The following is a 21,623-nucleotide window of genomic DNA, read 5'->3' as shown; positions in this document are numbered from 1 at the left end:
AATATCAAACATTGTGCCCTTTATGTATTTTACTAAATCCTTTCCAGCCGTTGCATTATACAAATGACGAGCTTTGTTTCAAAACCCCTTACGTCCACTTTTGGCTGAAATTGTGTTACTGACATGGCATTATAGTGTGGGTAAAATTACACATTTTGGTGGTTGTTTGACCTTCATACCACTTTCCCTTCCGGAGATACTGTATATCCCGTTTGGGAAATCTGAACTTAAAATGAATATAAAATTTTAGGAAAATAATTTCTTAATGTATAATAGTATCCTGGAATGTTCTTTAACTATTAAAACCAAAAGGAACTATTTTGGGGTCACTATGTTTGAAATAAATCACTGTAATTAAGGAAAGCTGTAGCTTCGGAAATGCTCAAAAACGTCATTTTCCCGGATTTAATTAATAATAATAATAATAATAATAATAATGTGAATTTCTAATGCGCACATCTCCACCAAATCAATGGCGCTCAAGGCGCGATACAGAGATTAACTTAAACTACATAATAAAAATTAATTTACATTTCAACTTAATCTACACATGAACAGCAATCAATAGGTGAACAAAATATGGTGATGCACATCAGTAAAATGCTTCTTTCATTAAATGAGTTTTAAAGAACTTTTAAACTGTGTTAAAGATGTACTTTAATCACGGCCCTGCACTTCTTAGATCGCCTTGATAAGAGTTCGAAGCCCTGTCGTCAACAGAGGGCAGTAAACTCGAGGTAAAGAATATCCCATATCGCGCTAATGAGCTGGGCAGTAACCATAGGAAAAAGCTCGTTTCTGGCGAAAATTGACAAGTAACTTGCACAAATTTCTAGATACAGTTACTATAAGGTCGTACGATGTATTCAAACCATTTGTTTACCATTTCTTTTTTAGGGCGCAATAATTATTTATCATAAATATAATGGTCATGTTGATGACATCATAGTTACTCGCATTTTGTTCATTTTAAATTTTGAAACATTTAACGCTCAAAAGTCACACAAAATCAATCACATATATTTTTCTTTATTTCACCAGAGTGTCCTTGCCAAGATTCTAGCACCAGGCCATGCGCGTTCTCAAGATACAGCCTTGATAAGTGTTAGGTCACTTCTGTACAATTCTTATAATTTGTTTCATGCATACAAATAGCGATGCACGTTTTTGTTGTGTTTTTGATAGGTTTTCATGTCCGATTTTAACGAGTAAACATTATTCCCTATAGAAAAACAATATGGCAAAACATACAACAGTTTGTAACATTCTCCATGAACTTAACCATCTATGTTTGGATTGTGATGTAATTAACGTGTGTAATGAGATTTTCTTTCTGAATCTGACTTGTAAAATATTATTTTTCATCACAATTTCTCATCAAATTCATACATTTCTGGGTCAAAAGTCAGGTAAAACACTTTGTGGTTTTGAAATTTGGTTTAGAAATAACGCTAATAAAATCATTTGGGTTGATCAAGCAGTTGCTTTTTATGATTTTCAAGGCAATATGCATAAATGATGAATCTGCATGTACATACTTTTTCACTTCAGTAAGCTCGTCTTTTGACCAACGTTCATTATTGATCACGGGTTATATTGTATGCGATTGACATCAAAGAACCACATGTGTATGAGCTTGTCCATTGAATTGAATTACACAATGGTTATTCAGGTTATTGATCGCTAGATGGAAGCGAACATGATACATATTACGTAGGATTCCATGCATGTGCGGGGATTTGAACCCTAGCGACCAGAACTATGAACACTTTGAAGTGTTAGCACCTTGCAGGGCCGTGTAATGTGGGTTGGCAGAGTATTCCAGAGACGTGGTGAAGCAATTGAAAAAGCCCTGTCCCCCAAGAGTGTTTTGAACGGGGTTCGCAGAGAAGCGATTTGTCACTGGAACGGAGCATACGAGGAGGGTTATATGGTTGAAGTAGACATTTGATATATTCTGGTGCAATATCATTTAGTGATTTAAAAACAATGATCAACAGTTTGTACACAATTCTGTAACCAACCGGCAGCCAATGTAACTCTCTTAAAACTGGAGTGATGTGAGATCTCTTTCTGGTTAAAGTGACCAAGCTCGCAGAAGTGTTCTGAATACGCTGTAGACGTGCAATCTGATCTTGAGGAAGGCCAAACAAGAGGGAGTTGCCCATATCAAGCCGGGAGGTTACACAACTGTGAACAATTTGTTCAGTAGCATGAGGACTTTTAGTACTTTCTTATTTTACCAATGCTTCTGATATGGAGTGACGCTGAACGTACAATACTTCATACATGAGTATTAACAGACATTGACGAGTCCAAAATTACGTGCACTCAGTGAAGGCGTGATGTTAGAATCTCCTATTGTAATATGTGGGACATTAACTTTTGACAGCTGTTGTCGAGAACCAATTAAAACAAATTCAGTCTTTTCATCGTTCAATTATAGAAAATTCTCCTGCATCCACTTACGGATCTCACAAATGCATGATTCGATACACTCAGTGGTTTGATCAGCACATTCTTGGGTGGGTTTGAAGGACATGTACAACTGCGTATCGTCAGCATATACATGATACTGTAATTTGTATTTGAGAAACATATTCTGGCCTGTTACTCAGATACATTTGTTTCCGGAGTAACACCCACACCTATCATTTGCGAGTTGAGGTAGTCACCGCGCGCTATAGTTTATTAGCGTTGTTATGGCAGCTAGTAGTAATTGGCCAATCAAATGACAAGAATCTTTGTATGATTTATATAAATCATAACAAATTGTTTTATTATTATAAATGTTAGTAAAAATATGATCTATTAAGGGAACTGGAATGAGCGTTTTGAGCATTTCGACAGCATTTTTGTGGGACATGAGAGCACATCAGACCTATCAAATTGCATTCTGAATACGAAGAATGTCTTTCTGATATCAAATAATTTTCATTTTATGAAATTCACGCTATAATACAAATTTTATGACAAATTATTAAAATTTGATATTTTTCACATTTTGGAGATATAACAGTCCTCGAAGTAAATTATATAAATTTAATGATATAGTCTTAAAGTGTATGTAGCTGGGAGGAAAAGCCGACGATCAATTGAAAATTTTGACCTTTCATATTGAAGATATGGATTTTTCCTAAAAAGACCTAATTTTTTGGGTTTTGGGAAAAAAATCCTTATCTTCAATACGAAAGGTCAAAATTTTCAATTGATCGTGGGCTTTTCATCCCACCTACATACACTTTAGGTAGAAATCATCGGATTTATAAAGTTTACTGTTAAATGATTTGCCATAAAATGTGTATTACATTGCGAATTTCAAAAAATCAAAATTATTTGACATCAGAAGGCCATTCTTCGTATTCAGAATGCAATTCGATATGTCTGATGTGCTCTAATGTCCCACAATAAATACTGTCCAAACGTTCATACCCCTTCCCTTAACTTAGTCATAAAGTATAATGTAGGAAATTTGTCATTGAATATAATTATTATCATTATTTTCATATTTGTTTAAATTTAATACCACCATTATAGACATGCTTATTCATGTATTTTTCATTCATTCTTTCTTTCTTTCTTTCTTTCTTTCATTCTTTCTTTCTTTCTTTCTTTCTTTCTTTCTTTCTTTCTTTCATTCTTTCTTTCTTTCTTTTTTTCTTACTTTCTCTCTACCTTTCTTTCTTTCTTTTTTTTCTTTCTTTCTTTCTCTCTTTCATTCCTTTTTTTTCTTTCTTTCCTTCCTTCCTTTCCTTACTTTCTTAGCTTAATTTTTTTGTTTTTCCGTTCCTGTTTATTTATTTATTTATTTATTTATTTATTTATTTATTTATTTATTTATTTATTTATTTATTTATTTATTTATTTTTACTTGTTTACCATACCTCTTTCTCAACAGACTGCTGTACAATACGTGGAGATGCTCACTGATTACATGAAGGCGCCACAATGGGCCAATTATGTATGGAATGCCTATAATCCGCTAGGTTACGACGCTGCCTGGGCTATTGCACTGATGCTTGATAAAGCTGTGCCAATTCTTCAAACAAAAGGACTTCGATTGGAAGATTTCACCTATGATGACAAAGAAATGGGGAGAATCTTCTTTGAATTGCTGAATGAAACAAGATTTACTGGAGTATCGGTATGACATTAATCCATCACTCGCATATACTGGCATTCATCTTTATCATATAATGCTATCGTCGAAATTTATAAAAAGGATGTCTCCGGCAATCACAACATTATGCCTTATATGATAGAAAATTAATTATCAAGCACGAATCACGTGGTTTTGTTTAAAACAAATTCATATTGACCATAAAAACGAATTAATACAGCCGTGTCTCAACACGCGATATTAAAAATTCCCGGGTGCCGAAATTGTCCAGTGCAATAACGTCCTAGTAAAACAATGAAGGCTGAGAACAATTGAGCACAAGTAACCATGACGTCATTGCACTAGACAATTCCGGGAGACAATTTCGTCGCGGGAATTTTGAATATCGCGTGTTGAGAGCCGGCTGTTTTTATTCGTTTTTATGGTCAATATGAGTTTATTTCAAATAAAACCACGTGATTCGTGCATGATAATTGTTTTTCTAACATGTAAGGCATAATGTTATGATTGCCGGAGTCATCCTTTAAATAGCCAGCAGTAATAGCACAATGTAAATATTCTCTATTCGCCGGCGAAGTGACCTAGTAATAGGATTAACTACCATATTTTAATTTATCGCGCCGCACTAATAGCAGGTTGCACTATTTACCTGTATATGTCTGCAATCATAGATTGAATAAAAAACCGCTCTTTTCTTACAGGTGAGTGTGATCAGCATGATATGGTTAAATGCAGAGGTACACTTGAACGTACTAGTGGGCGCGGTATAATAACAATAATTATTTTCACCTATTGCTATGGTAGTTAATCCGATTATTACGTCACTTCGCCGGCGAATTCGCCGTAGAAGTAGTGATGTAGCAGGAATAATCACCATAGCGATAGGTGAAAACAGTTTTTGAATGCATTGCTCTGCACTAGGTATGCTTATCCCCTGTCATGTCTGTGTATGTGTGCAATCATAGATTGAATACAATACCGCTCTTTTCAAAAACACTAATTGAAAATGGGTGCGAGTGAAACGTGCATGGACTCTACATAATGTGAAATTTCCAAAGCATTACGATTACGGTCTTTATGCCTATCCTAATCAGTGGTGCGATGCAGTATTACAGCGTACGTCTAGTGAAAGGCAATACTTAAAAAAAAATGTCACCTAGCGCTGTAGTAGTTCACGCTGTTACTTCACTACTTCTATGGCGAATTATGCTCGATACAATTTATCGCATCTCTAGGGTATGATAGAGTCATTGGTACCCATCGGGAGACCGATAGCGCCACAGGTCCCAACTAAATGTGGTGCCTAAAATGAACGAGATGAACAACACAATACATAAATTAATTTGTCATGTGTTTTTTTCACAGGGTCCTCTGAGTTTTCGTGATGGTGACCGTGTAGGAATTATACAAATTCGACAATTACAAGGTATCGTTTCGCACAAGGTTACTGTAATAAATGTATTATTAAAACGCATCAAACACGAAATTCCCCACTACTTTGGAGTTGCCATAAGTTTGAGCACAATTAAAAAAGCAATAACATTGATATGAACTCTTGGAGACTTTGTTAGGTGTACTTTGATGCCACACTTAAAATGTAAAGTTCTCGAAATTAACGATTGAATGTTCCACTCACCTGAGTTGAGAGGTTGTCAGCGTGCTTCGTCGATCTTTGACGGTGGTCTATTCAGTTTGTGACCTGCTCTCACGAAATGAGCGTAAAGCCGCACGTTGTGGGGTTTTGAGACCTTCCAAAAGTTGAATTGCTGTTCATTGTTTGAAGACACCTGTATAGTCAGTGGTATGGCCATTGTGAATGGGAACATAATATAATAGGCCTATTTAAGTCTAGCCATGGTCTAGCCCAATTCACATAGGACATACCACTGTCATTGTAGGTGTCTTCAAGTAATGTACATCAGCTCAACAGTTGGAACGTCTCGAAACTCCAAAGAAAAAAGCCGGGAGAATGGGTATGGTTTTTCATACTAAGGCACACTTGTAAAGTGCAACCGCCGTGATAAAGCACCGATGTCACAACCGAACTTGAGGTGAACCAAATAATAATTTGCTCTATCTGCGAAGTTACGACGTTATTGCAGAAACGTGTCAAAGGTTAACACCCCTTTGGCTGGGACAATCTACTCATACGGTTAAAATTGTCAAATTTAAATTCGACAATGTTAACCGTATTAGTAAATTGGCCCCAGTCCAAAGTGCGTTGACCTTTGACACGTTTCTGTCCATAAACTTTACAGATACAGCAATTAAACTATTCCTTCTGACAAGACAAATAATTGTACAAAAGGATTGAGATATTTTTCTACTGAAATAATGTTTACCTTTATTTATGCTTTGTGTGTTTCTATTCTGTAGCCGGTTGTGTTAGTTCGTCCTGGAGATTGCATGAAGAAGAGTGTTTCTTATTTGGAAACCAACTTCTCACATATTCACAGGCAGCTGAACATTGTAATAATATTGGTTCGGCCATAGCCGCTATTGTAAACGAAACGGAATATGAATTTATAACAGAAATGTTACAGAGAAGCAGTGATGACACTGAAAGCCATAAATGGTACGAGGCCGTGGTGTTTTTATACTTTACTTTAAATGTCCTATCATAAATATATGCTTCTTTTGTGGTATTTTCGGTTAAACCATAAGTCATAAAATATTTGACAATGTACGGTTACGTAACGGTTGATTAAGGTTACGCTCAAATTCTAATATCCCTTTCACAACTTTAAAAGCTCTGATTTCGGCATATATACCATCGAAAAGGTAAGAATTAGAATTAGGAATATACTTTCTGTGGCATCAAAGTCCTAGTTGATATACATTTTCCCAGAATACGAAATAAGGAGTAGTCTACATATTAATCAAGCTCGTGCAAAAATATTCGGCACAACCGTACTTGCCCATGGAGTTAACTGTATTTTACACATCTCGACCTTAGCTTAATGCATGTAGTAACCATGGTAACTCAACGATCGCGTGCGATTATCCCGAATAATGCACTACACCCAGTTAATCACACGTATTTAGGAGAAACAAGGCAACTTTCAAGACGAATAGGTCCCCATTCAATTGTTTCAAACATGTATAGAATAATGTCGTTGAATTATATAGGTATTTCAAGAGATCAATGTAATTCAGACAATGCACATAGTTGAGATAAAAATTCAAAACTGGTTTTTAATATTAAAGACATTTCGTCCGACTCCGGCAACTATACAACACCCTACACTCCGCAATTAAAATCGATTTTAAGGCCAGTCTTAACAAAGAACGTGTTAATCTATTGCAGGTTTATTGGTCTAAACAAGATTGATCAAACCTACGAATGGGAAGACCCAAGATTTGGTGACAGAATGTGGATACCCCCAGGAAGTGAACTTATCGGTGCTGATGAATGTGTTTTCATGACTGCTGACGCCGCCAACGGTTGGAAAACAATATCATGCGATACTCCTTTGCCATTTATCTGTAGGATGGAAGGAGGTACAGTGAAAAGATGTAGACTTGTATTGGGATACGTCATGATTATGGGTACGGGTCCCGGGCCATGTGTACGGGTCCGGGTCCGGGCCAAGTTTGGCCAGATGTATTCTTTCGTTTTGCATTCCCTTTTGACACTTTTATTGTTTGATCCGAGAACAGTTTTACCATCATTAAGTGTGAGGAAATTAGTTGACATCCAATCATAAATGTCAGTTGCTGTCATAAACATAAAATTGTAAATAATGTTACGTTTATGTATGATCATCCCTTACCGAACAAGTGTAAATTGAAAAAACAATTGAAAGTTTGACAATGCACAATGCAACATTTTTAAATGTACCAACTTTCAACTTGGAATTCAGACCTATTTATATTTGCTATAGGTTGTAGGGGTAGGGTTTTTTGCAGTACAAATGACCGGAATATAGATCTAATTTTTCGTCAATTTTGGTCTTAACATGTGTCACAAACACCTTGAGCCCAAATTTCATTGTCGGTTGTGTGGGGGTGTGTGTGTGGAGGGAAGGGGTGGAAAGTTTGTAAACATTTCGTGAAATTGCCTTAAATTTTGCGAAAAATCTGGGCTTTGTGTTTTGGGTATACTTTTTGGAATTGGTATAAATATAAATTTACTTTCAGATTTGCGGAGGCACATCACCTATGAAAACTGAACTGAATACTTGATAATAACATATCAATCATTCTTTTCAGAATTCCTTGAGAGGCCTGTGGCATTGTTTACAGATAACGAAGAAGGTGGTGTTTTTGAGATGGTAGGAAACTTTATTTGGCCAGGTATGTTTCAACAAAGTTACTGATAATATTCTATTTTCTTTAGCTATAGTGGCAGAACATTAATATCTTAATAGCCTGATGGTAACATCCAAATGGCTGCCTTGGCTGAATATTTCACAACTGCCAGCTTGCAAAATCCATCATTTGATAGCCCAATTATTGTTCCTTATAAATCAATGGTTAAAAAACAATTGGCAACTTTCCTTCAGTTCCTCCCCGCCTTCTGGTAGTTTTATGTCTCATAGAAACAAAATAGTAAGTAAACGGGATATTCAGTGGTTTGCTCATCGGGAGGATCGTAAAAATCATCAAATTTTTTGGCACCATTGTTACTGTCATAATAATATAGATGTGCTAACATAGCCTGCTAGTAGTTAAGCTGAAAGCCATGTTTTAAAGATATAGAAGACATTTTACACGAATCTGTAATTTCTCAACTTAAGTAGAAAAATTAGCTACATGTATTTGAATGGGGCTTCAATACTGCTGTTTTCGTTTTTGCCAAATTTTTCATATCAAAAATACCTAATGACAATTTGAATGACTTATCCGTCACTTTTAAGAAATTTTGAACAATTTTAATTTTGTTGCACCTACTCCGGGATAACTTAATGGGCCTATATAAGAGAAATATTGGACGACGTTTTGATTATTTAACCCGCGTTTTTAGCTAAAACTGTAACCAAAAGTAACATAGGCTGGTCAATTAATGGTCCAACAATAATGAAGAAACACCCATACCTGCTTTGAAAAATCCTTTTCTCATGTGATAAAACTATTTTAGTCAGGGCAGTCTATCATGATAGGTGTTTAAGGTGGTACTACAGCCCCTGATAACTTTTGTGACTAAATGTGTATTTTTCTCAAAAAGTAACTGCACACTGGTAACAAAAGTTATGTATATTATGGGGGCAAGGATCCAATACTTCCCAAAATTTTAGTGATTCAAGACTAGTGGTTTATTATATATGTTAAGAAATGAGGTACATTCTTGCGGTACCTCTTGTCTTGAGTCACTAAAATTCCAGTGTAGTACATGTAGTAACTGGATTTCTTTTCTCTAATTAATATACATAACATTTGTTACCAGTGTGTTATTATGGTTTGAGAAAACTACAAAAATAATCACAAATTTATCAAGGGATGTAGTACCACCTTAAGCCTTTTTAATTAATCAAACTCAGACATATACTCTGAAAAACATTTTTGCTAAATTGGGATTGGAGTGCCTTTTGCCTAGTTGTGTAAATGTAAGTCACATACTCCCCCTTAATCTTTTAACCATTTATAGTTATTTCATGGTGTTATATCAAATTAACTTTTGAAATGTATATAAAATGCTGGAATTTGTATAAATTTCTTTCACCAGGAGGACATGTACCGTTGGATCACACTCCTAAGGATGTCATAAAGGTTTTAAATGTTCATAAAGGGATCAGTGTAGCCCTATATACAGCCATGAGTACCTTAGCTATTATTGGAATCCTGATGGCGCTCTTCTTTTTAGCTTTCAATTTGAGATACAGGGAAAAAAGGTAGGTTGTCGACTGACAATATAAATATTACATACGTTTTATTCAATTCTTTCATATATATTTTGTAACTGGCAGACAAAGACAAATCGGGTCTTTTCGTCAACTTTTTTCAATATGTTGCAATTCCATTCATGGTACTGCCACTGATCATTAATAACATCACGCTATTGTTATGGAAGATAGGAAATGTGTGAGTGGACATGATACGCTAACCGCCACCACTCTTTAGAAAGTTCATTTTACATTACATTACATTACATTACATTACATTACATTACATAACAAGCATTTATATAGCGCATTTACATCAAGAACGATGCTCTTGACAACACAAGAAACAACAGGAACAATGGAATAAAAAGGCAATTAATGCATAAATAGCTGAGTTTTGAGAGACTTCTTAAAGGTGAATATGAAATCAGATTTTCTGAGAGACTTTGGGAGAGCATTCCATGTTTTGGGAGCAGTATATGAGAAAGTGCGATTTGATGCAGAATGAAAATGGCGTCTGGTATTTGGTACACTTAGTCGAGTGGAATCAGATGCTGAACGGAGACTTGATCGTGCTGGATGATACAAATGCAGGCAAGATAACAAATAGCCTGGAGCGAGTCCGTGTAAACACTAAAAGATGTAAACCATGATCTTGAAGGTGAAGGTGCGTTCACGAATCGGTAGCCAGTGAAGTACTTGAGGGTAAGGTGTGGCGTGATCTCGCTTCTGTGCATGGTGGATAAGCTTGACCGTCCAGTTCTGTATGCGTTGGAGATGTTGTAAATCTGAGCTGGTGGATCCAAATAAAAGTGCATTGCCATAATCCAATCTAGAAAGTAAAAGTGCATGTACAACAAGTGTGTGTCCAGTTTTGGAGTAAGTCTCTAACACATCTTGGACTAGGTTTAGTGAATTGAAGAAGGATTGATTCACGAAGGGTGATTGTTGACGACGTGATTTAAGGAAGTGTCGTATAAATGTTTTGTAATTCAAGTCTTACGTAAGCTGTAAAGCACATTAAATGGAATCAAAAATGACAAATAAGCCACAAACACCACCAATACACTATCTACCACAAGTAACAACTACTATCAAGCATCAATATAATGATTATTGTCCGTTATCATATTTCTGAATACACCATACACAGGAAAGTACTTGGTACTTGCATTTTCATGTCATCTTCCTCATATTTATTTTGCACATTCAAGTTATTTGCAGATTCTGAAAATATCATGGATTGTAATTTTGATTGATTTTATATAGTGATATTTGTAGTTATATTAGATCGAATAATGTATTTGGTATATCTTTCCAGATTTGTTAAAATGTCCAGTCCCAATCTGAACAACCTGATCATACTTGGGAGTGTTTTGGTGTATGCGACTATTTTTGTCGGTGGCCTAGATTCCAATTTGGTTTCATTAGCAGTGGAAGCTCAATTTTGTCAGGTAAAATCTAAGGTCCGTATAAACAAAACAAGTTAGACCTAGTATAACTGTGGAGGTTAGACTTAGGGAGAGATCCATGTAATCTGTACAGGTTCTTTTCCTCCTTTACCACTAGCAAAGTCCACAAATTAAATTGCAGGCATCTAATATTAAGCTACACGTATTTGCTCTTAACAGGATATACAATAATAATAGAATAAGGTATGTTAATTGCAAAAATTCCTCTCCGTAGGACTAATCTCCATAGTAATAGACCAGGTGTACAGTTAGATCTAACTTATTTTGTACATACGGACCTTGATGTTTTGTAACTACGTTGTACTCTGTCAAATATTATAGTCTGATAGAAAAACAAAAGAGGGATACCAGAAAGCAGACACAGTGGCACATCCAGAAACGTTGTATCGCTATTGACTGCTATTCATTTGCTCAAAAAAGTATATGTGACGTGTCATGTCAAAAATCCACAACGACGTTTCCCCAATGAAATCGGACATTCCTAAGCGAAGATATTGAGTTCGTAAGTTATGGTATTATAAAATTGGAAATTGAGATATCGGCCTTTAAAAATATTATTGACAATGTTGAGAATGGGAATTACATTGAAAAATGTCTCAAAAATTCTCAGACAATATTTTAAACATTAATAACATCACAAATTCACAACAAACCCAATTGTGAAAAAAAAATCACCCCGTGCTGATGTTTGGCTATTGTGTCTCCTTTTGACACGACACGTCACACAATGACATAGACATCAATTTCTAGTTACTACCGAAAGGTCGAAGGTCAACAACTAGTCAAAGCAGACAAAGATGACATTGTCTCAAAATGCACGACTTTTTTAACAATTTGAATAACATTACCACAGACTAATCGGTCGTAGATAGCTCAATATATATTTTTTGCTGAATCCTTGTGACCAGAGGAATATTTTAAAATTGGTTTTAGCATTTTTTAGCAATAATGTCCCGTGTATAAACTTTGACCTCAGAATTATGGGATTGTACAACGGTGATTGGCTAAAGATTTTTCTTAATAAGTAACACACAAGAAGTATATATGGCATTTCTGTTGCTGGTTCTGGGTTAATTGTCACCAACAAAAAAAATTAAAAAATCTGTACTTAATATCCCTATTGGTTTCGTACTCTTGTCATGTTGTGGTTCCAGCTCCGAGTGTGGCTCCTTTCACTGGGATTTGTGTTAGCTTTCGGATCAATGTTCTCTAAAACGTGGCGAGTGCACAAGATAGCGGCATTTAAAACTCCAAAAAGAGTGGTACGTATGATATAACTGTGTCCTACTAAAGCAAGTAGACAAGGAGACTATGCTCATTTTTGTGTATTTACCATGTTAACTGTACAAGTGACCATTTCAAGTTTCAAGCACATCTGTCAAATCGGCGTGTTATACACGGCAAGAGGCCAGGGTCGTAGCCATCTTTCTTGGTCGGGGTGGGGGAGGGGCAAAATAAAAGAATCTGGGCCAAACACAAAAAATTCCCCATTTGCATCATTTTGTACATATTAAAAGTCTTCGAGCTTCCAAAAAATTGGTTTTACACTATTTTGGCCCCGTGATCGGGGTAAATTTTGATTTGTTCGTCAGAGGGCAAGGTTAGGCAACCATTTCCCCCACACTTGGATAGACTTGTCCATTCATTATATATTGTAACGGTTTGTCAAAAGTAAGCTCTCAAATTGGGTCAAGCACTTGTAGTTGTTAATAACACTTAAGATATTCTAGGTGTAATCCTACCAAGTAAATAACCAGTTTACAATATCCAGATATATCCACGAGACCACATTTTCAAGTACCATGTATTTGACAGTATTAAGCTTATAGCGGCCAATAAGGTTTTGTGGTGGCCCCAAAGGCCAAAGGCGAAATTATGCAGCAGTACCTTACCGCGCTTTCTTTTTATTTTCAAAAGGTAGTAAAATAGCATATTTCCAACAATATGCTTAACTAAAATATAATAAAACGCTTTTGTTTACACCCAAATAACGTACGCGAATCGTAGAGCCATCCTTCAGTGTACTTCGGTTAATATATAAATGCGCTTTTATAAATGCGCACGTGACCACCTCCGCGCTGACATAACAGCTTATAGACAGTAAGTCTCGAAGTGACATAGCGAGTGGTCTTTCTATACATTTGAATGCAAAGGCGGAACAACGTGAGACTGCTGTGCAGCAAAGTTGTCTATTTTGTTCAACTTTGTGATGATTATTGTAAACGTTTCGGTTGTTGTTTTTGATAACATATTACAAATTCGGAAATGCAAAATGTGTAATGATTTTGGAATTCAATTAATACTAAAATTTGATGATATTTATCTACAGAGTTCCTATCCCTTTCTGTATAGTGGTCAATGCATGAGGATTTAGTCACGCTTGCTGATCTTGGTATGTCGTGCCCATGGGTCACGTGCGCATTAATAAAAGCGCATTTATAGATTTGCGCTCATTTTAAATAATAATAAAAGTGTTAAAACACCCATCTTACCCAGGGTTACCGATCATCAAAGTCGACATTAGGGGGAAAGTGAAGCCAATCAAGTTTTCCATGATGTTTATTTTCCTCATGTGAGGACGAGCTCATAATATTATGACCACATAGCGACATAAATGTTTGTATTTAATCTTATGATGGTATCACTGGATGGTGGATACTCATAGTCATAGCAATAGACTGGTACCAAATTTAATACGCAATAGGGTTGTGTTACAAAAATAGTTCTGTGTGGCAAGGGTTATGATTGAGGGGCCAGTGCAAGAACGTCGTAACTAACATTTTGGAAAAAATTAATAATGAATCATGACAATAATTAAAAGCAATTAATGTACTTTTAATCAGATAATCAAAACAACAAATAAAGAAATTGAAACATGAAAATGCTTCTCCTGCTAAATGACAAAAATTCAGAGACGACATTGTTGCACTAACCCCACGAGATAGAAATAGTACTTTTCATGTTGACATTACAGATTATAAAAGACCAGCAACTCTTCCTTATGGTTTTCGTGTTGTTACTTATTGATGTCTGTGTTCTTGCTGTGTGGCATATAATCGACCCGATGGAAGTTGGCACGCTTGAACTTTATGAAATTGTAAGTTCGATGTCTACTTTAGATTTTTTTGCTCCAAATAGTAAATAGTAAAAGCGTGTAATATATCAAAGATTTAGGTATGAGGGCATATACATCGGCCTCACTCTGGCCGAAGTATTCAATATAATACCGCCCAGGACGATCCGAAGCCAAACTGGGAACTGCTGCTGCCATATGATAGTGGTGCCAATAATGGTGTTGGGGTACAGGTATCAATTCCTTCGAAGTACTGTAAAAGTACCATTTTGGAGTGGTCCATACCCGGGGGGCACTCAACTTAAGAAGTGACGGGTATGTGCCTACCGGCGTCGCGAAGTAGGGGCATATCGGGTACAAAGCGTTATTTTAAAAAAAGGGGGTCATTGGGTACAAACAAAATAAAAAAGGGGGTCATTGGGTATAATATTTTGAAAAAATTGAGCAAAATTTTGAAAATTTCGGCATTATTTTGAAAAAATTGAGCAAAATTTAAAAATTTCGGCATTATTTTGTGGCACTTTGATGATGCTATTCTAGAAAATCTAGAATAAAGGGGGTCATTGGATAGCCGCAACTAAAAAAAAAGGGGGGTCATTGGGTATGACTTTTTTAAAAAGGGGTCATCGGGTATAGTCGACTTCAAAAGAGGGGGGGCCTATTGACAGGCACATACCGTCACTTCCAAAGTTGAGGGCCCCCCCCCCCCCCGGGTCCATAGTGGGACGGCCCTGAGTAGAGTGAGGTTTCATACCTATTTCAAAATTTGATAACGTTTTTTATCGTTCAGAGGCCGAATATATATAATACTGTTAGTTCATTCTGTTACATTGTACACGCACCTTAATAATAGCCACAGGGAATTTAGGTTCATGATGCAATACAATGAACATTCTGAAAAAATATGTGAATTTCATAATTTTATATTCTGATCAATGGAGATTTCCATCTTTTATGAAATGGGTTTTTAACAATACATACATATCAAATTAATTTATTCAGGGCCTTCACACTCTGAAAAGCCCGAAAGACTCGTGCGACAATGAGCCTCTTGGAGCCAGCCTACTGATTAAATTTTATGTACCTTTTTTATACACAGGATGATCCACAAGTACCAAATCAGCGACTGATACCATACTATGAATACTGTTCTTGTAAGCACCAAATCTACTGGTTGGCAACATTATACAGCTATAAAGCTTTGTTGTTGATATTTGGGGCGTTTCTGGCTTGGGAAACGCGGCAGGTATGTCGTTGTCTTAGCGTGGCGGGCAGTCATTTCCAGTATCTCACCTGTATGAAGCCATATGAACCTAACTAAAATTAACGCTGAACCTCAAAATTACCATATTTTCACTATAATCATTGTACGTATTTACATGTATGGTGAGTTTAATATTAGAGATTGTGTTTGATGGTATGAATATGGTTTTATACTGGGTGCATGATGGGGCTATAGTGTGCAGTTATTATTATTGTTGTTGTTTTTATTATTATTGTTGTTGTTGTTGTTGTTATTGTTGTTGTTGTTGTTGTTGTTGTTATTATTGTTGTTGTTGTAATTATTATTATTATTATTATTATTATTATTATTATTATTATTATTATTATTATTATTATTATTACTACTATTATTATTATTATTATTATTATTATTATTAGTAGTAGTAGTAGTAGTAGTAGTAGTAGTAGTAGTAGTAGTAGTAGTAGTAGTAGTAGTATCATCATCATCATCATTATTATCATTTGCCTACCAGGTTACAATATCTGCACTGAATGACAGCAAGCTTATCGGCATTAGTGTGTATAACGTGATAGTTCTATGTACCATTGGAGTATCCGTCAGTTTCGTCATTAATAATGATCCAGCCATACTCTATATCTTTACCAGTTGTGTTCTGCTATTTTGTACAACGATTACATTGATAATTGTATTTGTCCCAAAGGTAGGTTCTAATTTTGCCTCCTTTCCCTACACACATGCATAAACCCAAAACGAAAATTTCATAGCTTCAAGTTCATGAACATAATGATGTATACCCAGCAAACACAAAACGTTTTCGACATCATTCGCAAAAGGTTATAAAAGGTTGTCAGAAAACGTTTAAATGTCGGGTTATATAAAGGGTATAATAATTAAGAGTATAAAACGTTTTGTTTACCTTAAAAAACATTTTTGATAATCTACTGCTCAGCAAACAAAAATGTTTTACAGAAAACGTTTAAATGTCGGGTTATATAAAGGGTATAAAAACGTTTTAATAACATTCCAAAAACATTCTTGAAAACTTGATACAAAACATTCTAAACAGAATGTTATTTTGGGAGTTGAAAAAATATTTTGCGAAAAATGTTTGCCCAAAATATTTGCAATAACGTTTTAAAAACGTTTTCATGACCTTTATATAACCCAACATTTAAATGTTATTAAAAGGTTTTGAAAAGAACATTTTAAGAACGTTTCTGTGTTTGCTGGGTTCAAATATTTTAACATAATGTTATTTAAGTATTGACAAAATATTTGGCAAAAATGTTTGCAAAAATAGTTTAAAATAACATTTTTTGAAAACATTTAAAAAATATTGTAGTAGTGTGTTTTCCTACAAAACGTTTTAAAACGTTATCATGACCTTTATATAACCCGACATTTTAATGTTATTAAAACGTTTTTACCTAAACCAAAAGCCAAAATATAACTTATTTAAAACGTTTTTAAAACGTTTTTGTGTTTGCTGGGTATTCATACGTAGGGGTAAATGCATATAAAAAGCAAATTAAACTTCGACCCTACTCATCGGAGCGCTTTAACCGGCTCAACCGCATTGTCAGCGGATGTTATTGCTCTGAAGATGTTATTGCTATGAAGAACGCTTTGTGAACTTTTCGCTATCGCCGTTAAGATTTATAACGCATTGTGGAAAGATATGCAGTGTTCTGATTGGGCGATATCACTAAGCGTTGTAGAATTTTCGCGTTTCCATAACAAGTTATGGACGTTATAGCTTGTTGTGAGCAATGCGTTGTTTATTGAAAGCAACACGTTGTCAACTTTTCAATTACTATTTGTTGTCCTTACAACGCGTTGCTTTTTAAATTAAAGCAATGCGTTGCCAAATTAAAAGCAAAATTGTATTTCCAATGCGTTGTTTATCGAAAGGAACAAATTGTCCCAACGAGTTAGCAGTGACTATGACGCTACGACACTGGGTTACGCCACTGACCGATACAGTAACAGGCCCAGCTCCTGATAACAATCTGGATTTCCCACGCAGTACAAATCGCAAAACTATCATCTCATTTGATTTGATTTGTATTAATTTTATTTCAAATCATTTCAGATCATTTCAGTCTACAAATACCCAGACGGTCCACCGACGTTAACCACGGGTAATAAGACCAAATCGCGTGATAAGATGAGCAGTCAGAGTCAGGTGGAAGCTCTTCGTGAAGAAAACAACTCAATAACGCAGAAATTGGCCGAGGTGAGTATTTAGAGAATAAATGTACTGTTTTTAGTATACCAAAGTATACCAAATTTTAATCAAACTAACTCATTTTACAAGGAATTACATATGGTTTAGAATCGATCAGTCCCGTTGTTGCTATGGACACGTTCTGAACCGTGTTATATCGTGTCATATGCACTCACACCTCCAGATGTAGCCGGTAAAATTTAGCGGCTTGTGTCAAATTATATCAGAACATTTTATGTTAAAGATAATCCATGTCTTCTACATATCCTGTGATTACAGGTGGAAGATGAGAACAAACGTCTGAAAGAATCACGCCCTCTTTCGGCAGGCGTCATCGATGTTTCAGCAAATGATGCCAGGTTCAAGGGTGGATGTGGTCTTTGGTGTGCAGGGGTTGTGTGTGGTTGCTGTTCAGGTGATCGTACAGACACGTATCGTTCAGAGCAAGAAGGGATTACCAATAATGCAATGGAAGCGCCATCATCTGGCGTTTGAACTCCAGGATCCACATAGAGATCCACGCCACAAAAAGAGGGAAATTCTCACATATGGTTACTGTCTAAAATCATATGAGAAAGGATGATTAGTCTGATGATAATGTTGAATGTTTTTATGCCGAAATAACACTGCTTTACATCACAGAAGTCCTATTTTAGGGTGTTTTGTTATAAACCCAAAGGGAAAATGTCAGGGTTTTTTTTTAAATAAAAAAGGCTCTGTTATGTAAAACAGCGTATTTGTATTTAGTGGCATTTGAATGTCATTGATTGGCAACAGTGTCATTGATTGGCAACAGTGTAAAAACTATTTTACAAGCTTAATTTAATGTTGTTTGTAGCAGAGTCCCGGTGTTAGAACAGTTCAGCTGAATCGAGCTAGCCTGGGTAAATATCAATGTAAATCCTCAAAGCACCTACAATTAAAAAAGCACACAATTGGTTGCAAAATCCAAATATTGGTGACCAACTAATAGAAGCCTTTTTTTATCAGTTTTATAATTGTAAGTCTCATCCTCTTGTGCGCATAAATTTAATAAAAATTCAAAATCACGTCTAAGACCCTCTATAAAATTAACCTTCAGATTAGCTGGATCGTATGTTGAAATTTCGATGTGGCAGTCTTGTCCATTATTAGTGAAAACTGATGGGCACCAATCATTTTGTATCAATCTGTATTTTAATACAGATTAAAATCTGTAGATTTGCTGTCTCGAGACTATGATTGGTTTTATGTAGAAGTTTTTTTAAATTAAAGTTTACTTCAGTATTATTTATAGTTTAGTCCAGTTTTGTGTGGTTATTTGAATATATCAAGCAATAGAAAACATAATTATAATCGATATGTAGAAAATATTCGATTCTATCACTCTCAGCAGTATCATAGTAGATATTGCACATAAACTATGTCAATAACCTAAATCGTAATTATGTGTAACCTTAACTACGCGTTGCCTTAATCTTAGATATGCGTAACATTAACTTTGAAATACGTTAATACGTGGCCTTAATTATTAGAAATGCATTTTTTAACATTTACGTCAAACTTTCCATGATACAAAAAATAATTCAAACAACCATGTGTAACCTTAAGTTATCGACAACCTTACTTATCATGTTTTAATATTATATGGTGTTAAATATAGCTTCAAAACGTTTTATATATGGCATAACTTAATAACAACATATGGCGCTATCACTGCCCTATAATGATTGATATGGATCATTTTTGGGCGAAAAATGCAAAGCATTTTTCGTCCTTATTGCGATGGGTTTTGGCATACTTATTTCCTCACAGCGTTGCAGAATAAAAATAAAATAATCGTGCTGTCTATGTAATCAGGAAACTACAGAGGCGATAGTGTACATTTAAATTTGTCATTACTACTTCATGTTGATATTCAAACAGTGCTATAAAGTTGTCTTACCAAGGCATGTGTTTGTATTAAAAGAAATAATTGTTTTACAACTTGGATGAACTAGAATTACCTTTATGCAAATCCGAAAATTGCAACAGATATTTTTCATTTCTGTAAGATTTAGCGGTATTGCCAGATTGTACGTACAGTTGGGCTACATTAATAGCCTCATTATAGTTTTATTGATACTGGCAAAATACTTGCCTGTATGTGCTTGTTGTTCTGCTATAGTATATAGAATCTGTTAATGAGACTATAAGCAAACAGTCAATTAATTTATGTCAACATGTCCATTTCACGAGGCTGTGTTTATATAACTGAATTCATTTATACAAACACAACCTTGAGTAAATTAAAGAGAGTACTTAAGGGATCTGGAATGGGTGTTTCGATAGTATTTTTTGTGGGACATGAGAGCACATCAGACATATGGAATTGCATTCCTAATACGAAGAATGTCTTTCTGATATCAAATAATTTTCATTTTTTGAAAATCACGATGTAATACAAATTTTATGACAAATTATTAAAATTTGATATTTTTCATATTTTTGATATATAACAGTCCTCGAAGTAAATTTTATAAATCTAATGACATTTTCTTAAAGTGTATGTAGCTGGGAGGAAAAGCCGGTCAATTGAAAATTTTTGACCTTTTCATATTGAAAATATGGACTTAATTTTTTTTTTTTTTTTGGGGGGAAAGATCCATATCTTCAATACGAAAGGTCAAAATTTTCAATTGATCGTCGGCTTTTTCATCCCACCTACATACAGTAAAAATCATCATTTGCGAATTTCAAAAAATCAAAATTATTTTATATCAAAAGGACATTCTTCGTATTCAGAATGCAATAATTCAACATGTCTGATGTGCTCTAATGTCCCACAATAAATACTGTCCAAACGTTCATACCCCATCCCTTAAATGGGGAAACTTAGGCAGGCGATAAAGAGAAAATATATTTACCTTAGCACTTATAGATCCTGTCAATTGAGACTTAATGTCTGTTAAGTGAGGGCTGTTATTTGAACAGTTAAGTGATTAGTTAATAATATTATTCTAATAGGTTCCAGGTGGTGGTCGCAGTGCATTCTCTAAATTCAGTTAATTTCCACCGTCAACCGTATATTGAATGGGATTATTTTGAAATTTTAAAACGCTTGAAATATCACAAACGAATAGGCCTATGTTAATAAATAATATAAATACAAGCTAAAACCGTTGGTGTTCGATAATGAACCCCACAAAATTAACCGAGTATATTGGAAAATGCCATACGGCCGGGCGGTGTCACAAGTTACCGGCTCTATCATGCCACTCGCCGCCTGATAGGTTTCTACCTCTTACAAATGTTATTCGGGTCAAATTTATTGTCATAACACGGAGATAAAATAGCATTGAAATAGAAATAGATGTATCAAGGACGTTTATACATTAATAAGTAGATGTATCGAGCATGTTACGTTTATGAGCATTAAGACATAGATGTAACAAATTGTTATACGTTTATGAACATTAATAAATAGATGCATGTATAGAGGATGTTACGCTTATGAACATGATTTTCAACATTGTTAACAATATTGCTAGTATGTCAATAAATGAAAGTTCTGTAATGTGTTGAAATTCTTCAATACTAAATAATTTTGAATGTCATCAAATTGTAAATCTCGAGTCACATTTTCGATGTATTAACAACTAGCTATGTAGCAAAGACGTTAACTTCATGTACAAAACATTAACG

At 35.1% G+C, this 21,623-nt stretch overlaps 1 protein-coding gene across 1 annotated transcript in view; it reads left to right on the top strand.

Annotated features, from left to right (window-relative positions):
- The window catches only part of LOC140138596 (gamma-aminobutyric acid type B receptor subunit 2-like), a 61,111-nt gene extending 41,934 nt beyond the window's left edge, over positions 1-19,177 (top strand). Inside the window, exons 7-18 of the mRNA XM_072160380.1 lie at positions 5,486-5,546; positions 6,497-6,695; positions 7,428-7,621; positions 8,333-8,416; positions 9,786-9,951; positions 11,264-11,396; positions 12,569-12,676; positions 14,389-14,511; positions 15,587-15,733; positions 16,245-16,433; positions 17,826-17,969; positions 18,240-19,177. Of these exons, the coding sequence (XP_072016481.1) occupies positions 5,486-5,546; positions 6,497-6,695; positions 7,428-7,621; positions 8,333-8,416; positions 9,786-9,951; positions 11,264-11,396; positions 12,569-12,676; positions 14,389-14,511; positions 15,587-15,733; positions 16,245-16,433; positions 17,826-17,969; positions 18,240-18,455 (1,764 nt within the window). The 3' untranslated portion in view covers positions 18,456-19,177. The remainder of the gene's footprint in view (positions 1-5,485; positions 5,547-6,496; positions 6,696-7,427; positions 7,622-8,332; positions 8,417-9,785; positions 9,952-11,263; positions 11,397-12,568; positions 12,677-14,388; positions 14,512-15,586; positions 15,734-16,244; positions 16,434-17,825; positions 17,970-18,239) is intronic.
- The last annotated feature ends 2,446 nt before the right edge of the window (positions 19,178-21,623 follow it).

This window comes from Amphiura filiformis, chromosome 2, assembly GCF_039555335.1.
Source record: "Amphiura filiformis chromosome 2, Afil_fr2py, whole genome shotgun sequence".
NCBI lineage: Eukaryota > Metazoa > Echinodermata > Ophiuroidea > Amphilepidida > Amphiuridae > Amphiura > Amphiura filiformis.
The sequence above is the reverse complement of the archived record's forward strand: the minus strand, read 5'-3'. Positions and strand labels throughout refer to the sequence as shown.